This window comes from Papio anubis, chromosome 7, assembly GCF_008728515.1.
Source record: "Papio anubis isolate 15944 chromosome 7, Panubis1.0, whole genome shotgun sequence".
Lineage (NCBI taxonomy): Eukaryota > Metazoa > Chordata > Mammalia > Primates > Cercopithecidae > Papio > Papio anubis.
The window spans coordinates 17,741,458-17,762,654 of record NC_044982.1 but is presented as its reverse complement, the minus strand read 5'-3'; the positions used below and the strand labels follow the sequence as shown (position 1 = coordinate 17,762,654).

At 40.2% G+C, this 21,197-nt stretch overlaps 2 protein-coding genes and 1 non-coding gene across 3 annotated transcripts in view; 2 read left to right on the top strand and 1 right to left on the bottom strand.

Annotated features, from left to right (window-relative positions):
* EML5 (EMAP like 5) overlaps window positions 1-21,197 on the bottom strand; it is a 221,287-nt gene that overhangs the window by 197,718 nt on the left and 2,372 nt on the right. The window lies entirely within an intron of this gene.
* Window positions 12,377-21,197, top strand: part of TTC8 (tetratricopeptide repeat domain 8) — a 65,954-nt gene continuing 57,133 nt past the window's right edge. The window contains exon 1 of the mRNA XM_009212108.4: window positions 12,377-12,454. Coding sequence (XP_009210372.1) covers window positions 12,437-12,454 — 18 coding nt within the window. The 5' untranslated portion in view covers window positions 12,377-12,436. The remainder of the gene's footprint in view (window positions 12,455-21,197) is intronic.
* On the top strand, window positions 19,635-19,770 carry LOC116276300. The gene has a single exon (XR_004185712.1). It is a non-coding gene; the product is annotated as a U4 spliceosomal RNA (small nuclear RNA).

The following is a 21,197-nucleotide window of genomic DNA, read 5'->3' as shown; positions in this document are numbered from 1 at the left end:
CTTTTGATGGGGTGGGTTGTTTGTTTTTCTTGTAAATTTGTTTCAGTTCTTTGTAGATTCTGGATATTAGCCCTTTGTTAGATGGATAGATTACAAAAATTTTCTCCCATTCTGGAGGTTGCCTCCTCACTCTGATGATAGTTTCTTTTGCTGTGCTTTGCTGTGCAGAAGCTCTTTAGTTTAATTAGACCCATTTGTCTATTTTGGCTTTTGTTGTCATTGCTTTCGGTGTTTCAGTCACGAAGGCTTTGCCCATGCCTATGTCCTGAATGGTATTGCCTAGGTTTTCTTCTAGGGTTTTTATGGTTTTAGGTCCTATATTTAAGTCTTTAATCATGATGGGTGATTTTTAGACTATTCTTGCTACGTTTTCTAAGTTCTTTTTAAATATACGTGTTGGGTGTGCGTGGTGGCTCATGCCTGTAATCCAAGTACTTTGGGAGGCCAAAACAGGCGGATCACCTAAGGTTGGGAGTTCAAGACCAGCCTGAACAGCATGGAGAAACCCCGTCTCTACGAAAAATACAAAATTAGCCAGGAGTGGTGGTGCATGCCTGTAATTCCAGCTACTCGGGAGGCTGAGGCAGGAGAATTGCTTGAACCCGGGAGGCAGAGGTTGCGGTGAGCTGAGATTACACCACTGCACTCCAGCCTGGGTAAGAAAGCGAAACTCTGTCTCAAAAAAATTATGTGTGTGTGTGTGTGTGTGTATGTGTGTGTGTTTGTAGCTGGGTACAGTGGCTCAAGCCTATAATCCCAATGCTTTAGGAGGCTGTGGCAGTGGGTCACTTGATCCCAAGAGTTCAAGACCAGCCTGGACAACATAGTGAGACACTGTCTCTACAAAAACATTTAAAAAGCAGCTGGGTGTAGTGGCACAGGCCTATGATCCCAGCTAGTAGAGAGGTTGAGGCAAGAATGATCCTTTGAACCTAGGAGTTCAAGGCTGCAGTGAGCCAATTGTGCCACTGCACTCCAGCCTGGGTGACAGAGTGAGCTATCTCAAAATACACATAGACAGACAGACAGACAGACACACACACACACACACACACAATCTCAAAATACACACACACAAAAAAATAAGATGAGATAATTTTGTTTTTCAGCATTCTGCATGGGAAAAGAATTATGTTTGTATAGAAAAAACAAAATACCTGAATGAGTGCTTGGCATAGAAAATTAGATCCTAAAGGAACCAAATGTGGACAAAACTGTTCTGCAGGCAGAATGAGGAAGAATTTGTTGCTCCAGGAAGATGAAGGAGGAATGAAAGTGAGATGGCAAAATTGCAAGTCCTGCCATGTAGCTCTCTCCAAAACCTTTCAAATCTTACATAACATTTCTAAACTCATGAAATGTTAGGTGGGTTCTTTCTTAAAATGGAAACTGGAGAAATGGGCTTCTCATGTGAGTTGATGTAGCAGAAGCAATGCCACAAGAAGAGAATAATAAAGTCGGTGGGGAGGAGGCAGGGAAGTCCTGGATTCTAACTGGTAAACTTGGAGTTCAAGCCACGTTAAACTCTCCAAGCAGTAGTGAAGTCAAAACTGACATCTCAGTTACACACACCCATTGCTTTTATTGTTAGGGAAAAGTAATGAAAGTAATTTTAGGCCGGGCGCGGTGGCTCAAGCCTGTAATCCCAGCACTTTGGGAGGCCGAGACGGGCGGATCACGAGGTCAGGAGATCGAGACCATCCTGGCTAACACGGTGAAACCCTGTCTCTATTAAGAAATACAAAAAACTAGCCGGGCGACGTGGCGGGCACCTGTAGTCCCAGCTACTCGGGAGGCTGAGGCCGGAGAATGGCGTGACCCGGGAGGCAGAGCTTGCAGTGAGCTGAGATCCGGCCACTGCACTCCAGCCTGGGCGACAGAGCGAGACTCCGTCTCAAAAAAAAAAAAAAAAAAAAAAAGAAAGTAATTTTAAACAAACATTGGGTAGCATCTAATTGCTATATAAAGTACCAACTCCTCATGTGACACACAATGCCTCCCATCTCTTTTAACAGACTCACCTCCAGCCAGTTCCTCCCTGCTCTGAACTAGCCCTGCTGTCTAGACATCCTAGATTGCTGGTAATTCCTAAAATTAACCAGGCCTTTCAAGAACTGTGTATACATTTGCAGCCTCCATGTTGTGCCATACCCTCAACCATCCACTGTCAGCCTGTTAAACTCCTACAGAATCTTTGAGGTCCAGCCCAAATGGACCGCCTTATTATGAGTTGGATTGTGTTCCTCCCAAATTCATAGGTTGAAATCCTAACACCCAATACCTTAGAACAGGGGTCCTCAATCCCCAGGCCACGGACTGGTACCCATCTGTGGTCTGTTAGGAACTAGGCTGCATGGTAGGAGGTGAGCAGCAGGCAAGTGAGCGAAGCATCATCTGTATTTATAGCCACTCCCCATTGCTTTCATTACCACCTGAGCTCTGTCTCCTCTCAGATCAGCAGGGGCATTAGATTCTCATAGGAGCACAACCCCTATTGTGAATAGATTGCACACGTAAGAGGGATCTAGGTTGCACGGTCCTTAAGAGAATCTATAGCCTGATGACCTATCACTGTCTCCCATCAACCCCAGATGGGACTGTCTAGTTGCAGGAAAACAAGATCAGGGCTCCCACTGATTCTACATTATGGTGAGTTGTATAATTATTTCATTAAATATTACAGTGTAATAATAAAAGAAAGTACACAACAAATGTAATGCACTTGAATTATCCTGACCCACCCCGTCCATGAAAAAATTGTCTTCCACAAAACCAGTCCCTGTTGCCAAAAAGGTTGGGGATTGCTGCCTTAGAATGTGACTTGATTTGGAAAATATTTCATGGCAGATTACAATTCCTTAAATTAAGATGAAATTCATACTGGAGTAAGGTGGGCCCCAATTCAATGTGACAAAGGGGTAATTGGGATACAGACACCCACACAAGGCAAACTGTGTAAAGATGAAGGCAGAGATTTGCAAGTCAAGGACTGTCAAGAACTGGCACAACCACCAGACACTAGGAGAAGAAAATAAAATTGATTCTGCCCCACAGCCCTCGGAAGGAACTAACACTGCCAACACTTTCTATTGTTGAAATTGCTACTGTTGAAGCCACTCAGTTTATGGTACTTAATTACAGTAGCCCTAGAAATCAAATACACACCTCTATTCTATAGTTCGCTGTGACATCCCCATACACAACCTCCAGAATTAATCAGTGTTCATTTAAGTCGCTAGTACATTTTATTTTCTTGAGATGGTGTCTCGGTCTGTTACCCAGGCTGGAGTGCAGTAGGGCTATCTCGGCTCACTGCAACCTTCACCTACTGGATTCAAGTGATTCTCCTCTCTCAGTCTCCCGAATAGCTGGGATTACAGGCATCTACCACCAGGGCCAGCTAATTTTTTGTATTTTTTAGTAGAGAAGGGGTTTCACCATGTTGGCCAGGCTGATCTTGAACCCCTGAACTCAGGTGATCCACCCACCTCGGCCTCCCAAAGTGCTGGGATTACAGGCATGAGCCACTGCACCCAGCCAGTCCCTAATATATTTTATACAATCATACATACCTTTATAGCAGCACTTACAGGATTTTAGGAAATTGTTTCTGCTTCCAGGATGTGTGTTCTCAAGAGCATGTGTTTGCCACTTACTCTTTCAGAATCTATAGTTCTCCTTCTTTACTTAGCCACTACCTTAGTCTGGAGTCTCAAGAAAACAGAGCCTGAGGCAATGATTAAGGCACTGATGTTTTAATTGGGTAGGGCAAGCCCAGGGCAGTTAGGTTAAGGAAAAGGAAGTGAGGGGAGGAAAACTGTGAAGCGATGCGAAGTGACATAAAGTGACGTTACTCCCTGGCTACCATCTTCTCCGAAGCCAGAAGAGACAGAGCAGGTCACCAGGCAGGCACATCCACTTGGCACACAGGATGTCCCTCAATGTGCTGCAAGGACAAATCATGCCATGGAGTAATCCATGGGAAGGAGGATGAGAATTTATTCATCCAGCTTCCTCTTGTTCCCTCTTTCCCATTGGTTAAAGTTCATCTCTCTAGGAGTTGGAATTAATACCCACACTTCCAAGTTTCATTGTTCAGCTTCTTCTGTGGTTTCTTGACCACTGGATCCCTGAACCCCAATTCTTACAGGGCAACATGCAGAGGGCCAGGTGATACCTACACACACAGTGAGTTGCATTACAGGACAGGAATTCCAACCAAGCTTAGGGAACCTAAGTGTTTTATAATGGGCAGTAAACCTGTCTGACCTTTGCCCTGAAGGAGATGTCATCATTATTATAGGGACAATAAACAAATCTGTCCCTGTTTGAGAGGAGGATCACACTATCTTTATCTTCCATCACTGTTCACTACACAAATATCCTTGAAAGACAGTCTGGAACCAAGGCAGCAAGTACCTGTGCTTGCAAGATATGAGAAAGGTGAGAGACCTACAGAACACTATCCTAACACAGATCCAACACACTGCAACCACGTGTTTATTTCCTGACTGGAAATCCTACTAAGTTATGATGAATATGTAAAATTTATTTTTGCAGCAACTGAGAATATTGACTTAGGCAGGTAATGCAACATAGTAGATAGCCATAGTAAAGCTAAACTACTAGTAAGAAATCTATCTTGACATCAGTCTAATAAAGGAAAACATGAGAAATCTTTGCTCAATAAATTAACACCTTCAGGGACATAAAAGATTCCATTCAAACAGTTATGCAATATTTGAGAATGTAGTAACTGTAGATGCTTGCAAAGATACTAAAAGACATTATTATGTATTATAATGGTGATTATTCTGTAATTACTGCTGACTTGTTTCAAGTTCCTTCATGTTTCTAATTCCTTCAAGGACATTGCCAACAATTCTACTACTTGAAAGCATGTCACAGAAAGTAAAAGGTAAAGAATCACCACCATAGTCATTTTAAAACATAAATTGAGTGCCCACATGTGAATCATTAGGCTTGGCATTATGGGGGAGTAATAAAAAAAATGAATGCATAGTCTGTGTTTTGAGAAATTTATGTTCCAAAGATGAAAATGAAATAAAGACATAAGTATCTTTAAAAACAAGTGAAAAAATATATAAACAAATGAAATATATATAACTACATATACATATTTTAATTCAAGTAAACACCATATTTTTTAAATTACAAAAGAATTATAGAGTAAACATGCTCTTATTAAAAGATACAGTTCTGAATTCTACTCATCATTAAAACTTACTACTTTTTAAAAAAATGGATGTAGGAAAGATAGCAAATAAAAGTAGATTTAGCATAGGTTGTGAAAAAAGAAAGAAACTTAATTGCAAAATATGTATGGAGAGATAAAAAGCTAATTTTGATGTAGGAGGATATTTCCTGGAGAGGCAAATACAATTTAATTCTAGATAGTACCTTCCTAGAAAGAGGAGATGTGATAATTGGTGATAAAAGAAGATAAAGTCAGGATGCATAAAAGACAAGGATAGTAGGCTGGGGGTGGTGGCACACACACTTGTAATCTCAGCACTTTGGGAGGCTGAGGCAGGCAGGTCACGCAGTCAAGAGATCTAGACCATCCTGGCCAACATGGTGAAACCCCATCTCTACCAAAAATACAAAAATTAGCTGGGCATGGTGGCGCATGCCTGTAGTCCCAGATACTGAGGAGGCTGAGACAGGAGAATTGCTTGAACCCAGGAGCAGAGGTTGCAGTGAGCCACTATTGTACCACTGTAACTCCAGCCTGGTGACAGAGTGAGACTCTGTCTCAAAAAAAAAAAAAAAAAAAAAAAAAAAAGACAATGATAGTAGTGAAATGTCACATATATTTTAAAATCACGGACTCTACTGGGAAATAAAACTGTTGTTTTATTAGTCAACAATTGAAACATTATTTCTAAACGTATCTTTACATTTTGCAATATTTGTTTTTATTTTATTCTGTGTACCCCTATAAGCATTTAATAATACTTGATTTACATATTTTGCCACCATTTAAAAGTAAATATACTTGTAATAAATGTTTCTGAATATAGGCTTGCTCATAACTTAATCTGCAATATAATACAGTGCAATACGATGGGACCAGATAAATTCATTTAAAATTTCTTCTAAATTATAACTTACAGTATTACAAGTATGGGGCGGTCACTTGCCAATATAAAATATTGGAATGTCACCGAGCAGTTCAAATGTGACTCCCTTATTTGTAATCCATTCTCGTATACCCTAGTTTATCTTCAAAAATTTTTTCTTTAAAAATATGACAAAACTTATATCATTCAAAGGCATTCATATATAAAATACAAAAGTGGGAGATCTGAATTATATGTTGCTTAAATATTATTTTTTTCAAATCTAATTGCAATTACATCCCTTTCCCCATCAACCTCAATTTGAAATTCTCCAATGCCTTCCCACTATTTAAGATAAAGACAAAAATTCTTAACAAGACAAAAATGTCCATGATGGTCTTGCTCCTGTCTCTTTACCCTCATTTTATACCCTCCTTGTACTCACTGGGCCTTCTTATCCTAGAACTTCTTACTTTCTTTCAGTTCCTAGTACTTGCCATATTACCCTGCCATAGAGACTTTTTTTTTTCCCGACAGGGTCTTGCTCTGTCACCCAGACAGTGGCACTATAGTAACTTACTGCAGCCTGAAACTCCTGGGCTCAAGCGATCCTCCTGCCTTGGCTTCACAAAGTGTTGCGATTACAGGCATGAGCCACAGTGCCCAGCCCGACCGGGACTTTTTACATGCTGATCCTCAGCTGCTGGAAATGCTCCCCTCATTCAGGACACTTCAACTAGTTGACTTGTACCAGCCTACATACCTGAGTCAATTATCACTGGACAGCAAAGTCTTCCCTGACCTTCCTGAAGAGGTCACATTCCCCTCTCACAATCTCATTACAACGGGTTCCTCTTGCTGAATATTGATCAAAGTTGTAGCTTTATATTTGCTTGTATAATTCTTTAATGTCAGTGTTGCCCACCAGCTGTAAGCTCCTCGAGGGCTTTCATCAGAAAGATTGGGGTCAGAGCAGGAAAATGGAGAGAGCCCCGCTTAGTGGAACAAGCATACATGCCTGATTGGCAATCAGCTGTCACTGGGGGACAGACGCTAATCTCCACCTACTTTCCTGGACTCTTCTCATAAAGCCTGCCCCAGGCAAATATCCCCTGCTTGTAGGTAAGGGGTAGAATCAAAACCAGTTGGTGCCTAGAGAGGGGAAAATATCCTCTGGGACTCAGGAATCTACACCAATACAAAGCAGAGGTCTGTTTATTGCTAGGATGGAAGCAGAAAAACTCTCCCAAACAAGATCAAACAGAGTTACAAGGTAGCATTTGACTATCATGAGGAGATGGCAGGAACACCAAGAAAGGCCTATCCCCAGGCCCAGGTTCCCAGTTCTGCCTAAGCCTGAGAGGCTGGACCAAAAGAACCAAGAACACCCTCCTGCCCCCACCACAATCTTAGCTTGAGTAACAAGAATCAAGAGTCTGCTCTTGGGGAAGGGGGAACATAGAGAAAACCTCTCCCTCCCTACTGTGGCACAGCCCCTGCACAGACTAATGAAAGTGGAGGGTAGAGCAGAAGCACTGGGAATAATCCTGCAGCACCCCAGACATGATACATGCGCAAAGTAACAACAGCTCACTTTTGGAGGAATATGAAGCTTGTGGTGCACTGAAGGTAACAATAGCAACGATAAAGCCCAAAGCTAGTTCAACTCCTGACCAGATTAACTGCTTGAAAGGGAAGAGGCATACCCATTTCCAGGTATAAACAGCGCTATGCTCCTCATCCTCTGCTATTCTTCTACCTACAGTGTTCTGGTATATGCTAAAAAATTATAAGACACACAGAGAGCAAGGCAGGGGTGGGGGGGATATTGTGAAGAGATAAAGCAATCAATAGAACCAGGTTCAGAGATGACTAGTCGTTGGAATAATCAAATAGGGACTGTGATGGTTAATTTTATATGTCAACTTGGCTGGGCTAAGGGATGCCCAGATAACTGTTAAACACTATTTTTTGTTTTGGTAAACACTAGTGTAAAACATTATTTTGTAAAACACTAGTGTAAAACACTATTTTTACTCTACAGTTATCTGTGCATCCCATAGTCCAGTCAAGTTGACATATGAAATTAATCATCACAGTCCCTATTTGATTATTCCAACAACTTCTGTCTGTAAGGGTGTTTCCAGAAGAGATAAGCATTTGAATTGGTACACTAAATAAAGAATATTGCTTTTGTTGTAGAAAACAACCAGATTCTTGTCACACAACAGGAAAATTTAGGCCCACAGACACACTGTAGGTTGAGTAGGGCAGGGTTTATTGGGTGAAAAGAAAAAAGGAAAGAGGAACCCTCAGCAAAGCAAGAGAAAGTCCTGCTAGCAGATCTCCTGCCTCACAGATTGAATCCCAGGTCATTACCCAGGAACTGAAGAGACCAGGCTCCTCCCCTCTGCAAATGGCACAAAATTCCTGAGGCTCCACCCTGCCCTCCCATTGTGCAGATGGGCATTATTCAGAGAGAATCAGTCAGGAAAGGACGGGCTTCATCTGGGACCAGCAGTCCGGGTTTTTCAGCCTTCAGGCTGCTTTAGGCTTGAAGTCGGGATTTCACCAGGGACACTTGGCTGTCTCCTGTCTCTATCACTTTCACCAATAAAGAAGGGCAGCATCCAATCTGTTAAGGAACTGAATAGAACAAAAAGGCAAAGGAAGGGAAAATTTGCTTTCTGCTTGAAACACCTATTTTCTTCTGCACTTGGACATGGATGCTACTGGTTTGGGGCCTTTGGACTCAGACAGGGACTTATATCATCAGTTCCCCTGGATCTCAGGCCTTTAGGTCTGGGCTGGAGCTGCACTGCTTTCCTGGGCCTCCAGCTTGCAGATGGCAGATCGTGGGACTTCTTGGCCTCCACAATCACATGGGTCAATCCCTCATAATAAATCTCTTAATATACACCTACATACATGCTATTGGTTCGGAGTCTCTGAAGAGTCCTGACTATTACAGAGACTTTAAAATTACTATGACTAGTATGTTAAAGAATCTTGGGGAAAAGGTGGACAATATGCATGAGCAATGGGAAGTTTCAGCAGAGATAGAAACTATAAAAAAGAATCAAATGGGAACTCTAAAAATATAAGATATAATATCAGAGATAAATAATTCCTTCAACAGATTCATCAATCTACTGACTGACACTGCTGTGGAAAGAATTAGTGATTTTTAAATTAGAGCATTGGAAATTGTCCAAATCAAGAGATAAAGTGGAAAAAAGAAAACAGCACTCAAGAGCTGCGACATCAAATAATCTAACACACATGTAATTGGAGTCCTACAAGGGAAAAAGAGAGTGAACAGGCATAGAAACTTATTTGAGGATATAATAGCTGATAATTTTCTAAAATTAATTAAAGGTAACAACCACAGATCCAAGAAGGTTAGAAAATCTCAAGAAGGATATATATAAAACATACACGCAAGCAATCCTGGACATATCATGGTCAAACAACTGAAAACCAAAGATTAAAATTTTGAAGAAAAAGATTACATTCAGAGGAACCAAGATCTGAAAGATCCTTAAAGAGTAATTTCAGAAAGGTCACCTATCCACAGTCAATATATAAAAAGCAAATGAAATGTATTAATGGTGTTGTAATTCAAAAACAGTTGGTTAAACATCTTTGATTAGCAACAGCATCAAGAGCAATATGCAAGCAAATAGTCAACTCCACAGAGGCATCATTCCTCTGAAGGTTCTGTAAAAGTTTTGGTCACTCTAATTTGGCTGATAATAACAAGTGAGTTAGGGCAGTGTTTCTCGATCTGTCCTCTAGATTATGAGAAGCCTGTGAAATAATTTTTCAAATGTAAAAAGACAACTGTATGCTCTTCAGCACAAGCTAAAAGATGGTTTTGGGCTGGATTGTACTATAGACACAGTGGTTAGTTTATTGTGCAAAAAGTTTTTTGTTCTCTTCTAACTTTTTAACTTAGAAACAATTTCAGGCTGAAATAAATGCTTAAAGAGAATCCCTGTATACTTTAATTTTAATCCATATTTCTTGATTCCTTGAAATTAACATTTATTGCATTTCCTTTACCATTCTTCCTCTCCCTCTCCTTCCCACCCCTTCCATATGCACACACACACACACACACAAATTCATTTATAAGTTGTAGACATATGCTCCTTGTTTCTATATTTGTATTGGTAAATATTTGTATATGTGTGTATATTGTGTATATGTATATGTATATAGTGTGTGTTCTTGAGATGAAAGTTTTTTCTAGGGTTTTATGAGAAAGTATAGATATTGTGTTCAATTAAATAATCTATTACTATCAAGTGTTAACATTTATCAAAATGCTAATATTATTTGGATCTTTAAACTGAAAGTGATTAGTAACTTGTATTGACTATAATATTATTGGAAAGAAAGCCATTTATTCAACAAATGTCTTTTGTGCACACATTATGTGCCAAGTACTATTGTAGGCACTAAAGATACAGCAAAGACCCTACTCTTGATGCTTATGTTGTGGGGAAAAGGAAGTTGAGGGCAGAAATCGACAGTAATATATACAATTGTCCCTTGATTTCCATGGATAATTGGTTCCAGGACCCCCAAAGATACCCAAATCCATGGATGCTCAAGCTCCTTATATAAAATGGCATACTATTTGCACATAACCTACACACATCCTCCCTTATAATTTAAATCACCTCTAGATTACTTATAACAAATACAATGTAAATGTTAGGTAAATAGTTTTTATACTCTGTTATTTAAAGAATAATGATGAGGAAAAAGTCTGTACATGTTCAGTACAGATGTAACTATCATTTTTCCCCCAATATTTATTTCCTTCCTTCCTTCCTTCCTTCCTTCCTTCCTTTCTTCCTCCCTCCCTCTCTCTTCCTTCCTTTCTCTTTTCTTCTCTTTCTTTTTTCTTTTCTTTTTTTTTTTGAGATGGAGTCTCACTCTGTCACCCAGGCTGGAAAGCAATGGTGGGATCTCGGCCTCACTGCAACCTCTGCCACCCGGATTCAAGTGATTCTCTTGCCTCAGCCTCCTGAGGCACAGCTGGGATTACAGGCGCCTGACATTGCACCTGACTAATTTTTTGTATTTTTAGTAGAGACGGGGTTTCACCGTATTGGCCAGGATGGTCTCGATCTCCTGACCTTGTGATCCTCCCGCCTTGGCCTCCCAAAGTGCTGGGATTACACGCGTGAGTCACTGCATCTTTCTTTTCTTTTCTTTTCTCTTCTTTTTCTTTCTTTTCTCTTCTCTTTTTCTTTTTCTTTCTTTTTCTCCTTCCTTCCTTCCTTCCTCCCTCCCTCCCTCCTTCCCTCTCTCTTTCCCTCTTTCTCTCTTTCTGGACAACATCTTGCTCTGTATCTCTCCTAGCTTGGGACTACAGGTGCACACCACCATGCCTAGCTAATTTTTCTATTTTTTGTAGAAGATGGGGTTTCTCTATGTTGTCTAGGTTGGTCTCAAACTCCTGGGCTCAAGCAATTCACCTGCCTCAGCCTCCCAAAGTGCTAGGATTACAGGTATGAGCCACTGTGAATGCCCTTAAATATTTTCAATCCATGGTTGCTTGAAGCCACAGATGTGGAATTCACAGTTATGGAGGGCCAACTATAAAATCATACTTCTAAAATATGTCTGGTGATATTAAAGAGAACCACAGCCTGACAGTAGTTAAAGGAGCAAAACTGATTTTCATTCAGGAGCTATTACAATCGGGCAAAAGAGACAGTATAGAACTGGGCTCAACTCCAAATACAGCAAGAGCAAGTGGAGATATATAGCCAAGGAAACAGGTTGCAGGGGGTTGGGAGGTGAGTGGTCGATGGACAGGAATCACTAAGAGGAGACATCAAGGGAGGAGGAATTCTTGCTGAACTGACTTAACAGGCTAGGGTGATCAGCCATCCCCTGGGGGACAGTGGGAGATGAGGAATTTGATGAGATATCAAGCGTGATCAGCTATTAAGGGTGAAGGATTCCTCTTGACTGACATAGCATAATTCTCAGTAAAACCAGGCTCTGCAAGAATTGTACACAGAAGCCCAAGTTTGAGGCCAAATCTAGAAAAGGACTCAAAGGAGCCTGATTACAGTTTGGTCAAGGAGACAATCTTTGTCTGGGGTAGTAGGTGCTTTGATGAAAAAATGTGGAAGGAAAATGAGATGGAGATGGTTTGAAGGGAGGACCTCTTTAATGAAGTGACACACTTCAGTGGGGACCTTTGTGAGGTGGCAGAGTGAGGCAGGTGCATACCTGGGGGAAGAGTGTAGCTGTCAGCGAATAGCAAATGTGAATACCTGCTAATCGCAGTCAAGGACCAGCAAGAAGGCCAGTGTCACTTAAGTGGAATGAGCAAGGCTGAGGAGGTAAGATATGGTTGGTGAAATAGCCAGTAGCTACAAATGTAGGCCCTTTAGATAGCTTGGTAGGGAGTTTGGATGGTGGTGGTAAAGCATTTTGGAACTTAATTTTTCTAAAAAAAAAAAAAGAGCAGTACTGTAGCCAAATCAAAGAAATTTTCTGACTCATTGTCCTCCTCTTACATATGTATATAAGTGTCTTTGTGGCAGATCAGAGTAGAAGGCAGGGAGGTAAGAATATAATGTATATTGCATTTTTTTTTCTTATCTTTTCTTTTCTTTTTTTGAGACAGTGTCTCACTCTGTTGCCTAGGCTGGAGTGCAGTGGTGCAATCTTGGCTCATTGCAAACTCTGCCTCCCGGGTTCAAGCGATTCTCCTGCCTCAGCCTCCCAAATAGCTCGGATTACAGGCATGCACCACCAAACCTGGCTAATTTTTGTATTTTTAGTAGATACAGGGTTTCACCATATTGGCCAGGCTGGTTTCAGACTCCGACCTCAAGTGATCCACCTGACTCGGCCTCCCAAAGTGCTAGGATTACAGATGTGAGCCACCGCACCCGGCCTCTATATTGCATCTTTTCATAAGAAGTTTTATATTTTAAAATACTTATATCAGGATTCCCAATAAAAGTTAAAGATTGGCTGGGCGTGGTGGCTCACACCTATAATCCCAGCACGTTAGGAGGCCGAGGTGGGAGAACTGCTTGAGCCCAGGAATTCAAGACCAGCCTGGGCACCAGAGTAAGACCCTATCTATAAAAAAAAAAAAAAAAGAAAAAAAGAAAAATTAGCTGGGCGTGGTGGTGCATGCCTGCATCCCCAGCTGCTCAAGACAGGGGGATTAATTGAGCCTGGGAGGTAGAGGCCACAGTGAGCCATAATCTCACCACTGTACTCCAGCCTAAGTGACAGAGTAAGACCCTGTCTAAAAAATAAAAATAAAAGTTAAAGGTCTTTAACTGTTTTACATATAAATGCTACAGGGGAGGTAGATTTTATTTTGATTAAAATGTCATTGTTTCAGCTAAAAAAAAAGTCTAGGTCTACTTTTCTTTTTAAAAAGTATTTAAAAGAATCAGCCATGGCTCTTTGCCACTGAATAAGAATAAGGCACTCTTTCATATCATGTTCAATCACATCAGGATAAAGTGGCGCCAGAGGTGGCTGTCACATAAATAGAATTTATACCAACAGAGTTCTCAGCCTACTTCAGTTGTTGAAAATTAATTTATTTTCAGACTTCAGAACCTGATTTTCAGAGTACAAGAAGCTTGATAGAAAAAGCAATTCAGTGTAATCAGCTCTCTTTATATGCTTAGTTTAAAACTCTTTAGCCTGTCTTGTATGATATGAATCAGAGGGAATTGATAAATATTCCTAAAAACACCTGGATAGATCTCCTTAGTGAATGTGAAATTGCCTGTGAAATTCTGACTGTGAAGTTTTCTGTGAAACAAGAAAATTAGAATCAAAGGAGATGTTTAATAATTTCATTTTCACTTTCTTAAGACCTTTGTCAAAATAACAGGTAACGACGTCACTGGAGAGCTCTAGCAGAAAACAGATCTTGGCAATTGGTCAGTAATTTGAGATTAATATAAAGCAAATTATGAACAAAAATTGAGAAGCATTTTATTTATTTTCAGGGAGGTTGCTAGTTTTATAGCACTTTTTTTATTTGGAGATTACTATAGTAGTAGCAGAATATTATTAAGTATGTATTTCTCACCAGATAAAGAAAAATTTTTGTCCAAGTATTTGAAATGCCAGTAATATTGGATTGTGACTACTTTATGGCATAAAATAGTTTTTCTATGAATAAAGGCTCACATAGGCGTAAGACTTGAAAAAAATGTGAAGATTTGAAAACAAAGCTACAGAAATTAAAACTGTGTTGTACAGTCATAAATACTAACCTTCATATCAATGGCACTGAAGAGACAAGGCAGAAATAGGATTCAGTATATACTAGAATTAGTAGAGGATGAAGGTAGTATTCTAAATTACTGAATCAAAGTGTCCAATAAATTACAGAATACAAAATAAATATTTTTAAAAACAAGAGATTTCCTATATAACAAAATTTTCTAGAAAGAAAACTATCTGGCTGGGTGCGGTGGTTCATGCTTGTAATCCCAGCACTTTAGGAGGCCACAGTGGGTAGATCACCTGAGCGAGGAGTTCAAGACCAGCTTGGGCAACATGGCAAAACCTCAATTCTACAAAAACTAGCCAGGCATGATGGCCCGGTGCCTGTAGTCCCAGCTATTTGGGAGGGTGAGGTGGGGGGATCACTTGAGCCCCGGAGGCAGAGATTGCCGTGAGCAGAGACTGTGCCATTGCACTTGAGCCTGGGCAACAGAGTGAGACCCTGTGTAAAAAAAAAAAAAAAAAAAAGAATTTTCAAAAATGTTTATGTTAACTACACTTACAAAGACTAATCTTCAAAGGCTTTGGCATTTTAATTAAAAAATGTTATACAGCACCATGTTTTTAAATGGTTAAAATTGGTTCCCTAAGCATTTATATAGATGACAAAGTACACATTCAAACATTACATTATTCATTTAAAATATAACTCTCAATTTTGCACTTAGTATAGAAGTATAGTATGTATTGAGCTTCATTCAACTATTCATTCAACAAATGTCTGTAAAATGATTATTGTCATGTGCCATGTGCTGGACGAATACATTAAAGTCTACTAAGGGAATCAGATATTACAATGTAGCACAATAAGTTTTATTTTTTTATTTTTATTTTTATTTTATTTTTTTTTGAGATGGAGTCTTGCTCTGTTGCCTGGGCTGGAGTGCAGCGGCGCGATCTTGGCTCACTGCAACCTCTGCCTGCAGGGTTCAAGAGATGCTCCCACCTCAGCCTCCTGAGTAGCTAGGACTACAGGCGTGTGCCACCACACCCAGCTAATTTTTATACTTTTTGTAGAGATGGAGTTTTGCCATATTGGCCAGGCTGGTCTTGAACTCCTGAGCTCAAGTGATCCGCCTGCCTTAGCCTCCCAAAGTGCTGGGATTACGCCCAAAGATGTGAGCCACTGCTCCCAGCCTAGTTGTATAATAAGAGTATTAATGATATCTTGCACAGAGGCCCTTGGAGCATCCATAAGATTCACAGTAGAGTGGGAATTTGGCCTGAATCGATCTACACCAATAAGAAAAAAAAGGCATGTGGGGAGGAGATAAGGACACTGCAGATATTAGACAGCATGTGGAAAGACACTATATGAAGTTCAGAAGGAGTAGGGAGAAGTCAAGTGTAGTTAGAAGTGTACAGTTGGTTGAGGGTGCAGGATTTTGACTAAACATGAGTTCAAATTTTGGTTGTGCTACTCACTAGCTGGAGGAATTTTTGCAAGTAACTAAACCTAAGTTGCTGTCCTTTCATCTGTAAAATGGGGATAGTAACAATAGCTAGATTGCAGAGTTAACAGGAAGATTTAAGAGCATGTGTGGAACCTCGTATTGTGTCTAACCTACCCAGACTAAGAGCTAAACAAATGGGCCAGACACAGTGGCTTCTTCCTGTAATCCCAGCACTTTAGGAGGCTGAGGCGGGTGGATCACCTGAGGTCAGGAGTTCGAAACCAGCCTGACCAACATGGTGAAACCTCATCTCTACTAAAAATACAAAAATTAACCAGGCGTGGTGGCGGGCGCCTGTAATCCCAGCTCCGGGAGGCTGAGACAGGAGAATAGCTTGAACCTGGGAGGCAGATGTTGCAGTGAGCTGAGAACATGCCATTGCACTCCAACCTGGGCAACAAAGCAAGACTCCATCTCAAAATAAAAAAATAAAAATGAAAATAAATAAATTAATGGTAGATAGTTTTATATTATTTATTACTACTTTATGTAAGTAATATCAAAAAACATTTGGCTACATATTTCTGAGAATTTTTCATTCTATGGCCTTAAATTTTTTTTTTCAATTTAATTTATTATTTATTTATTTATTTTTCTTTTGGAGACAAAGTCTTACTGTGTTGCTGAGACTGTTTCCTGGGCTCCAGCAATCCTTCCACCTCCGCCTTCCAAATAGCTGGGACTACAGGCATGCACCTGGCCATTCTATGGCTTTTTAAATGACAAGTGAGTGTTAATTGCCAACCTCTTTTAGATGTTCTCTAAACGAAAATGGTATTTGTTCAGGAATAGGACATTGCAATGGGAATATGCGTGCCATAGTAAACTATATGCATGTACAGGGAGGTAAAGGAAGATAAAGGTTTTTAAAGGAAAAATAAAGAGGTTTACAGAATTGTTTTGAAGTGATTCTCCTTCAAAGGATCCATAACAAGGATCTGTAACAAGGGTGGCATCAGTCAAGGTTGGCTGGCAGATGTCCTCACAGAAGTATTTTTTGTGTAAGGTTGTGATGATCTTTGTGCAATGTTGTGCTTTTTGTAGTCTTTTGTGATAGTTTTGGTTACGAAGCACTCATGCATGAGAACCCTCTCCTCATAGCCTTCCTCTGTTCTATTTGTCAAGATTTTGTTCGTTTTTAACACAAATGACACCATTTTGATTCTGATGACTTTCCTGTAATAATGAGTTCACTTTTTCATACAGAGCCCAAAAGTATAAAAGTATCACTTCTTCCTGAGCAAAAATATGGTAAATGAGTTACTTCAGACCACATTTGCTTTAGGGAATAATCTCTAGCCCAGAATCAGTGGTTTATGTAACTGCCTGTTATAGAACTTGATAATCTTAAAAGCTTTACAGAGAGAATCTATTACATGGTAAAATGTCCAAAATGTAGAAAATTTCTATGAATTCAAGCATATGCATGTGGCTTTGCAAGTATTTTAAAATCATTTGCATGAGTAATTGTCCCTCAAAAGAATAAGCTGCATTCACATATCTCTTTCTTTAGGTCTGTTTCTGTCTCAGCCTATTGCACTCAGGTTTCTGTTCCTTTTCACTCTTGACTCCCTGAAACGACTCTGACAAATATTGCAAATAGATACCTAATGGCCAAATCAGTGAATTTTTTTTTTAAGCTTTTGGTTTCCATGAATTCTCAGAATTGGACATGGTTGAACTGCCTCTTCTTTTTGAAATTCTGTCTGTACTTTGGCTTTATGATGCCACACTCACCTGGTTTTCCTCTTACATCTCTGGCCACTCTCTCTGAGTATGTTTTATTTTTCCTCTTCTCATTACCTGCCCTTAATGTTGGGTATCTGCAGGGTTTCTGTCTTTGGCTCTCTTCTCATTCTACAAATTCTCCATGGGATGATTTCATCCTCTTTATTGCTTTCCATGAGCAGTTGTATAATAATATGAGTCTCAAATTTAATCTCCATCCCCGACCTCGCTCCATTGTTTCTGACTGGCTTCTAACTCTAGTTACTAACAGAATATCTCCATCTGGCTGTCCCAGAGACACTTAAAATCACTATATCCCAAAATGAATTTAATCTCTTTTTTTTTCCAACCTGTTCTGTCTCCTTCACTCTCATCTTGGTGACTGGCTCCCCTATCCATACATGCACAACCCAGAGAGCTGGGAGTTATCCTGGCTTCTTTTCTTTCCTTAGCCAAATGCCCTCCCCATATTCAATCAGTGTCCAAGTCCTGTTGACTCTATTTCATGAACATGTTTTGGCCTCTTCTGTCCATCCCCATTACTCCCAGCAACTCACATCTGGACTATTGCAATAGTATCCTAACCAGTCTCCTTGCCTTCACTTTTAGTCGATCAAGTTGTTTCATTTCACTGGTAAAACTTCTCTGGTGGCTTTTCACTGAATATGTGCTAAAACCCAAACTTCCCTGCATGGTGTTCCATATTCTTGATGATCTGGCTTCAGCGAATTTTTGAGTCTTGTTTTTTTTTTCCACCCCTCCTTTTCTGTCCACAGGATTGCATGCTGTTGGGAAGCTTTTCCTCAGCGGCTGACTGCAGAGCTGTTTATGAACCCCACACACAAGCAGAATCACTCAGTTCTGGGCCTACGTCCATAGCTGCGTTCTCTCACAGGTTTCCATCATGGCTCCCATCATCCTTTATTAAACTTATTTGTTTATATGCACACTTCAGCCTATTTCTCTGGCATCTCATAGTATTTAAAATAATTTTTGGCATAAATATCAGTATCAATAGATATATATCAAGCACTTCCTTAAGGAATTCCTCAAGAAACTTCCTCCAAGAACTTCCTCAAGGAACCTGGAAAATGAGAACAACTCCCATCTCTTTGGTAATTCCTCAAACTGTTCTATCTCTAGCATGTAATAAACATTGTCTCGCTGTGGGATAATTAAGGAATCAGAGACACCGAGGGGTTGAGGAGGAATTAGTTAATTATTTAGGTGCACCAACCCCGTCAGATTAACATCCAAAGGACTGAGCCTCGAACAAAGAGTCAAGCTACCTTTTAAGCATTTTGTGGGACGGAGGAGATCTGTGCAGGGGAAAGCATATTACAGAAGCGAGAAACAAAGACAGTTATTCACTTGAGACATGCATTACATTATTTCTTACTTTTCAAGGAACAACATGTTTTATGACTTGAGATTATCTGTCTAGTGACCTTGCAGCTGCACAGCTAGAGAAACAGTCTTCACAATGCCTGAGAAAGGGAGAGACAAGGTTCACTAGCCACAGAAAAATAGGCAGTTAATTTCAAAGGACTCCTGCTCTTTCGCTTCTTCAGGGGGAATTGGGTTTTCTTACATACAATTGAGTTTTTGCTTACACATTCTTTAATTTCTTTTAATTCCTGTTTCAGTCTGACTGAAAATAGAGGAGCTACCTGGTTGCACACAGTACTGATTCCCACCCAATGTGTTTCTATGTTCTTTGAAAGACAATGTAATTGTGACTTAGTTGAATTACATTGATGTGCTCTCCACAATCATCCCATAAAATATTTACTATCATTATCACTATCATTATAATCTGGCTCATAGGCCAGATTAAGATGGTCAAATAAGTTAGTTTGTTAAACCAATTTAAAACACACAGTCTTAGCTTTGTATAGTGGAAATATGGTAGCCAATGAGGTTTATCCTACATTATTGCTAATTGAAAACTTTTTCCAATACTGGCTCATAGGCCAGATTAAGATGGCTTATCATTATAGTCTGGCTCATAGGCCAGATTAAGATGGTCAAATAAGTTAGTTTGTTAAATCAATTTAAAACACACAGTCTTAGCTTTGTACAGTGGAAATATGGTAGCCAGTGAGGTTTATCCTACATTATTGCTAATTGAAAACTTTTTCCAATACCCTGCCATGACAACTTGCTAGATAGTCAGCATTGGCAATTTTTGACAGTCACTATGGAGACTGAATTGTTGTAGAAAAAAGCAGGAAGCGAGGGGAAAGAGATTGGGTAGGTGAACACATTTAGATCAGGCAGGTGAAAGGACCACACTACTGTGGGTCACTCAGTGTTCATATGTTCTGCCTCTCTCTCTGCCTCATCTGCCCTCTCCAAAGATGGCATGGTTACAAGAACCAGAGTGTAGGTAAGAATGTTCAGAGATGGAAGGTTCAGGATGCCAATCTACGCTTGCTCTATCAAAAAGACTGAGGTTGCTGGGTGCTGGGGCTCACAACTGTAATTCAAACACTTAGGAAAATTGAAGCAGGCAGAGTGCTTGAGCCCAGGAGTTCAAGAACAGCCTGGGCAACATGGCGAGATCACGTCTCTACAAAAAAATTAAAAAAAAAATTAGCTGGGCATAATAGTGCATGCATGTAGTCCCAGCTACCCAGGAGGATGAGGTGGGGGGATCACCTGAGCCCCGGAGGTTGAGGCTGCAGTGAGCAGGCAATGAGCCATGATCGTGCCACTGCACTCCAGCCTGGGTGACAGAGCAAGATCCTGTCCCCAAACAATAAAAATAATAAAAAGACAGAGGTAGGTATGTGTGGCTATACCTATAGCTCAGCGATGACCTTACGAGCAGCATTATACATTTTAAGCACAAAACAAATGGGTTAGAATGGATGATACCAATGGGTGGTCAGTTTGAGGTAGACCAGACTGATTCATGCTTTATGAATATTTAAGGTTTATTTTGCTTTCCATCTCTATCTACAAGTAACACTCTTATTTGTTTTGTCCTTTTAACATATGTTTAAGAAGTAAATGTCTATTTATTCTATGTTTAACATGTTTCATGCATTAATGATGTACTTATTATCTGTACTTAACATATGAGTTGATGTAACATATACTTACAGGTAAGTTTCATCTATCCCATTTGTTTCTCCTATTCTTTAGGGCAGAATTGAAAATTCTTAAATAATACAGCAAATGTATGTTACATTATGGATAAAAAATCTGAGGCACAGGGCCAGTAAGTCCCTTCCACAAAGTCCCCACCACTTTTCCAAGGGCATGAAAAAAAGTCAGGTTTCAAATATAAAACATCTGGCTCCAGAGCGCTTTTTTTTTAGTGACAGGGTCTTGCTCTGCTGCCAGGCTGGAGTGCAATGGCACGATCATGGTTCACTGCAGCCTTGACTTCCTGAGCTCAAGTTTCCAGTGATCCTTCTTGCCTTTGACCTCCCAAAGTACTGAGATTATAGGTCTGAGCCACCATGCCTGGCCTAAGAGCCCACTTCTTAATCACCATCCTAAACTGATTCCTAATTTGCCTGAGAAAACACAGCTGCTAAGTCTGACCTTAAGTCCAGTGCTCTTCATGCTAATTACTCTTTGTGTATAAGTACTCTAGGGCCAGGAGATCTGTCTTGTTCATCTC